General features: G+C 53.3%; 1 protein-coding gene across 20 annotated transcripts in view; it reads left to right on the top strand.

Annotated features, from left to right (window-relative positions):
• PCBP3 (poly(rC) binding protein 3) overlaps positions 1-6,130 on the top strand; it is a 295,105-nt gene that overhangs the window by 284,099 nt on the left and 4,876 nt on the right. For 18 of the 20 annotated variants that reach the window (XM_037742006.1, XM_017538508.2, XM_037742007.1 and 15 more), the window contains one exon: positions 3,477-3,529. In XM_037742006.1, the coding sequence (XP_037597934.1) occupies positions 3,477-3,529 (53 nt within the window). Of the gene's footprint in view, positions 1-3,476; positions 3,530-4,367; positions 5,363-6,130 lie in introns of those variants that run through there. The other 2 variants (XM_017538519.2, XM_017538516.2) reach the window with 1 other exon arrangement.

Genomic DNA, 6,130 nt, shown 5'->3' with positions numbered 1-6,130 from the left:
GAATGAACACCTGGGCAGTCTGTCCTGAGATGGATGAACACCTGGGCCATGCCGTCCTGAGATGGATGGACACCAGGGCAGTCTGTCCTGAGATGAATGAACACCTGGACCAGTCTGTCCTGAGATGGATGGACACCTGGACCAGTCTGTCCTGAGATGGATGGACACCTGGCATGCTGTCCTGAGATGGATGAACACCTGGGCCATGCTGTCCCGAGATGGATGGACAACTGGGCCATGCTGTCCTGAGATGGATGGACACCTGGGCCATGATGTCCTGAGATGGATGAACACCTGGGAAGTCTGTGCTGAGATGGATGTTCACCTGGGCCATGCTGTCCTGAAATGGATGGACACCTGGCATGCTGTCCTGAGATGGATGGACATCTGGGAAGTCTGTGCTGAGATGGATGGACACCTGGACCAATCTGTCCCAAGATGGATGGACACCTGGGCAGTCTGTCCTGAGATAGGGAACACCTGGGAAGTCTGTGCTGAGATGGATGGACACCTGGACCAATCCGTCCCAAGATGGATGGGCACCTGGGCAGTCTGTCCTGAGACAGATGAACACCTGGGCCATGCTGTCCTGAAATGCATGAATACCTGGGCCATGCCGTCCTGAGATGGATGGACACCTGGGCCATGCCATCCTGAGATGGATAGACACCTGGACCAGTCTGTCCTGAGATAGATGAACACCTGGGCCATGCTGTCCTGAGATGGATGGACACCTGGGACATGCCATCCTGAGATGGATGGATACCTGGGCCAGTCTGTCCTGAGTTGAATGAACACATCGGCCATGCCATCTTGAGATGGATGAACACCTGGGCTAGTCTGCCCTGAAATGGATGGACACCTGGGGCATGCCATCCTGAGATGGATGGACACCTGGGTCATACTGTCCTGAGATTGATGGACACCTGGGCCATGTTGTCCTGAGATGGATGGACACCTGGGCCATGCTGTCCTCAGATGGATGAACACCTGGGCTATGCTGTCCTCAGATGGATGAACACCTGTGCCATGCTGTCCTGAGATGGATGAACACCTGGGCAATGCCGTCCTGAGATGGATGGACACCTGGGCCATGCCATCCTGAGATGGATGAACACCTGGGCAATGCCGTCCTGAGATGGATGGACACCTGGGCCATGCCGTCCTGAGATGGATGAACACCTGGGCCAGTCTGTCCTGAGATGGATGGACACCTGGGACATGCCATCCTGAGATGGATGGACACCTGGGTCATACTGTTCTGAGATGGATGGATACCTGAGCCATGCCGTCCTGAGATGGATGAACACCTGGGCCATACCATCCTGAGATGGATGAACACCTGGGCAGTCTGTCTTGAGATGGATGAACACCTGGGCCATGCCGTCCTGAGATGGATGAACACCTGGGCCAGTCTGTCCTGAGATGGATGAACACCTGGGCCAGTCTGTCCTGAGATGAATGGACACTGGGGCCATGCCATCCTGAGTTGAATGAACACATCAGCCATGGCATCCTGAGATGGATGAATACCTGGGCCAGTCTGTCCTGAGATGGATGTCCTGGTTATGCACATTTCTTTATATTATTAGCTTAACTTTAGTGCTGTCCTAGAAAGATTTCCTATACTTTCCTCCCTTCAATCAAAATATCCCAACTTCAGCAGGTCTGGCTCACTGCTGTCTGTTCATCTAAGGTCTACTTTGTTCAGGAATTCCTGTCTAGTTCTCAGGCAGGACCAAGGAAATCTTTTAGTGACATTTTAAATGTCACCATTATGGAATGAGAGTTGGACCAGGAACCCATGTATAGATAGTTAAATAACCAAATGTTGTTTTGAAAGTATCTTTATTAAAACAATATAAAGAACAGAAATTCTAGGCTTATATATGCAAAAGAAGAATAACAGACAGTTAGAGGTGAATTGGCTTATTCAGCACTAACTGATTGCCCTCCTGTGCTGGACGGCCCCACAGGACCACATCTGCCCTGTGGAGTCACTCCCTGTCAGGAAGACTGGCTAGCCACAGTGAGAGGATCCTCTGGTTGGGGGTGCTAGTGCCATAAGATGAGACAAGAGGTGGCATCGTAGACAGGCTGCCCCACCCAGGGCCCAGGGAGGGTGTGCCTGGCAGGGACCAGGGGCAGGGCAGAGGCAGTGGGGAGAAGCAGGACCTGTGTGGCTTAACCATCAAGTTAGAGGGCACAGGAGGTGCTGTGAGGAAGTAGGAGCACATTGGGCGTCTACAGCCATCCGAGGTGCATTTTGGGGACCCATCTGGTCTGTCTGGAGCCTAGGCACAGCAGAGGCAGGGACCAGCAAGAGGGGAGCATGGGGATGGGAGGAAGGCTCCCCAGTCTGGGATATTCTGAAGGTACATCATCCGAGGCTATGGTTAGGAGGTGTGGACTTGGAGTCTCCAGGGCCCAGTCTGAGCTGCAGGATCTGAGTCACAGGAACCACTTGGGGCCTGCGAGGGGAAGAGCAGTGTCAGCAGTAGACTTGTGGGTTGGAGTTGCCACATGTCCAGGAGATGGAGATGCTGGGCACTAAGCAAAGCAGGTCTCTGTCCTCTGTGCGAGCACTCACATGGCTTGCAGCCTCCAGGCAGGCGCAGATCTTGGACTTGAACTCTGAAAGGTTGTCTTTTATCTGATGGTACTAAGTGGAGATTTGTAAATACAAAAACTTAGGCTTGATGGTAAATTAGACCCATGTCATCACTCTTCAACAAAGAAAGATATCTGTATAGAAATGTGCAGTTTTTCACTGGGCCTAGCACTTTATTTTTGCTCAATAATGCTATTAGTTCTCCTTGCTCCAAATTGGAAGAACTGCCTGGTGGGCCTGAGCTGTCTGAGCCAGGCTATGGGCAGTGGCCTATAGACAGAGTTACATCAGAATTGGAATGAGAGGCAGCTCTGTGTGCTCTGCCATCTGCTGTCCTCTGCAGCAGGGCAGGGGGTGGGGCAGGGAGGTGGGGCACTGTGGCAGGGAAGTGGAGCAGCGTGGCCTCAGAACCAGTGGGGTGTCCTGAGAACTAAGGGAGAATGGGCACTCAGCATTAGTGTAACCAGCATGGCCTGTGCCCTGGGTGCTACACAGAGGCCCTAAGACATAATGAGTGCCCTTACCCTTCCAGCCAGGGCCCATCACGGTGGCTTTGCAAGGTGTCACAGGAGAGTATACAAACATGACAAGAGAGTGAAGTATGCTGCACACAAAATGAAAAAATGAAATGGCCTGCTTGGGTCTCTCTTTCCTTCTTTTGAGATAAGTTAGGAACAAGGAGGTTGTGTTGCAGTTTGAGACTGAAAGCTCACAGGGTCCTGGCCCTCTGGGCTGTGCTGACCCTCACACTTGGGCCAGCTCTACAGCCCTGTCTCACTTGACCCAGGAGAGTGGGGGCCAGGCACTGGAGTGTGACTGTTAGCAGCCTTTCACCAGCCTAACCATGTCCCCTTGGTATGCCCAGGTCTGGACACCAGCCCACCAGCCAGCACTCATGAGCTCACCATTCCCAATGATGTGAGTATGCCCCCTGTACCCCCTGTCCCTAGGTGGAAACATCAGGCAAAAGTGGCGGTCAGCTCTGCTGTCCTTGGGCAGACTCCTGGGTGATCCCTTCACCACCCCAACCCCACTGTTTGATCTGTTTTCCCCCTCCTTTCCTTTTTAAAGTGGATTTAATGTCTGTAAAAGGTTATGTGCTTTTATATCCCTCAGATACTGAATAAGCAATGGGCTAAAGGGGACTTTATATATTAATTAGTAGTTAGATGGGAGTTGGACCGGGAACCCATGTTGCTGTGGAGGCACTGCCCTGGTACAAGGTCAAACCTTGAAGAACATGGTGACCCAGGAATGCTCTAGAGGGGACCCACTCTCAGTATCAGCTCCATGGGCCCTAACCCCTCAGGAGATTTAGGATTCTCCATGAGTTGGCTCTAACAGATTTGAAGTTGGTTGGATATCACCGACTTGTCTAGATTCCTTCTAGCACCCCTCAGTCTGTTCATGACTTCAACATACCTGAGGGTGTGGCCTTGTGAGCTCCCCTCAACACACTCAGTCCTCCCCAGAGTAAGCATGGATCTTGTGGAGAGGGAGGACTATTCTCTGAATGCTTGACTTATCCCCAGACTGACAGACCAGGGAGGGCATGGGCCACATGTTCTTGAGGGACAGCTGCTATAGCAGCAAGCAGAGTCCCTGTGTGGGCTGTGGAGATGGCAGCCCCACTTACAGTTCAAGTGTCCAGCGTCCCTTTCTGCCCTAGAGCTGTGGACTTTGGGAGCCTTCACTGTTCTGCCCCTTACACCTGCTGGGCAGGAAGTCTAAGCCCTGTTCCTTCCTTTCATGCAAGCTGACAATAGGAAGCACAGATTTGAGAGTTCAGGGAGATCACCAGTCCTGTGTGTGGAAGTGGATGGTTGAATGGGAGAAAAAGAAGCTGAAGATAGCAGGTAGCCAAAGGAGAGGACCATGAGGCCACCTGGCTGGCCACCATTGGCCACCATTGGCCACCCCTGAAGAGCCGTCTTCATTTGAGCCCCTTGTGGCAGTGCACACTCTAGGCCTTCTGTCCTGGCCACTGGTCAGCACAGAGTCCCCATGTCTGCTCACAGAAGCTCAGGACACTCACAGTCCAGGCAGCATTGTGGTACAGGCTTCTGGCATCCTCGAAGATTTCTGAGGTTGGCCCAACTTAAAAGGCAGCAGCACAGAGCCATCTCCCCAGGTGTGGGGTGCACAGCCACCTGGTCCCTGCATTGTTGGAGGGAGGAGACTTCTGCTTCTTACCCCCAGCCCCTTCTCTCACTGCAACGGCTCCATGAGCATGTGGTTTCTGGCATCCTCCTGTGTCTTCTCCTCCAGGTTGTAAAGCCAGCAGGTCTTCCCTGTGGGGTTTTCCTTTCTTGCTGAATCAGTGTTCACTAACACCAGCTTTGGTGCCCTCATCCAAGCACTCATTTAAAATGGAAATGAGCTTTAAGAGGACGAGGCATCTTTGGAGAGCTGGTTACCCTGTTTCCTGGGGTGTCCTTCATACAAACGGATGCTGGTTTTCCCAGCTCTTCACTACCCACTTGCCAACCTCCTCCTGGGGATCTTCCTAGGGAAGGGACCTGCTTCCCAGAAGGAAGGGAGCTTCATCTTATCCCGGGCGCTTTGGGCACAGCCTTCCATGCTTCTTTATGGAAAGGGCTGTTGACGGCACTGTCAGGGCTTTCGCTGCCAGCCCCAGATTTCGTGGGGAAATGTATCTGGGTTGCACCAAAGCTGATATTCCTCACTGGGTGGCTGCCTGCTACCTTCTTGGAGAAAAGGAAGAAATAAAATGTGTGCGCTTGTTCTGAACTTGCCTGTCATCTCGTCCACGCCTGTCTCTTGGTCACAATCGGATCATGCTCCCTCAGCTTGCCTGTAGAAAAACACTGCGTGGTGGCAGGGATGCCCGAGACAGGCTCCCCAGCACGGCCCCTGGGGACACAGGCCAGTCAGGGGACCCCAGGCCTTTGGCTCCCTGACAATCACCATGGGCCTCGCTCACCGCCTACTTCAGTGCTTGCTCTTGGCCATGCAGGCTCTGGTGCCTGTGGTCACCCTCACTCTGCCCTGAGCAACAGGCCCCCACCTGCCAAGGCTCATGCCCCTTCCCTGGTTCTCAGCTGCAGAATCAGCTGGGCCTTCTGCTGGAGAAAGTCATGTAAGGTGGCAACAGTGGTCTCTAGGAGGAGAGGCAGCAATGGGAGGTGTTGCCGCAGTTCCAGTGGGATTTGGCATTGACATCTGATTAGGAGGGGCCACGTTATTTCGGAATATTTCTATTGTTCTTCTTTGAATTTGCAATGGAGGTACATAAGGGTGAGAGGAGGAGAGGATTCTGCTAACTGCTGGCAGGGTGTGCAGGTGCAGGTGGGGAGGAGTCTGCTCACTGCTGGCAGAGTTCAAAGGTGCAGGTGGAGGAGTCTGCTCACTGCTGGCAGGGTGTGCAGGTGCAGGTGGGGAGGAGTCTGCTAACTGCTGACAGGGTGTGCAGGTGCAGGTACAGGTGGGGAGGAGTCTGCTCACTGCTGGCAGGGTGTGCAGGTGCAGGTGGGGAGGAGTCTGCTCACTGCTGGCAGG

The sequence above is a fragment of the Cebus imitator genome, unplaced genomic scaffold, assembly GCF_001604975.1.
Source record: "Cebus imitator isolate Cc_AM_T3 unplaced genomic scaffold, Cebus_imitator-1.0 Scaffold112, whole genome shotgun sequence".
Lineage (NCBI taxonomy): Eukaryota > Metazoa > Chordata > Mammalia > Primates > Cebidae > Cebus > Cebus imitator.
This window is presented reverse-complemented; position numbering and strand designations above follow the sequence as displayed.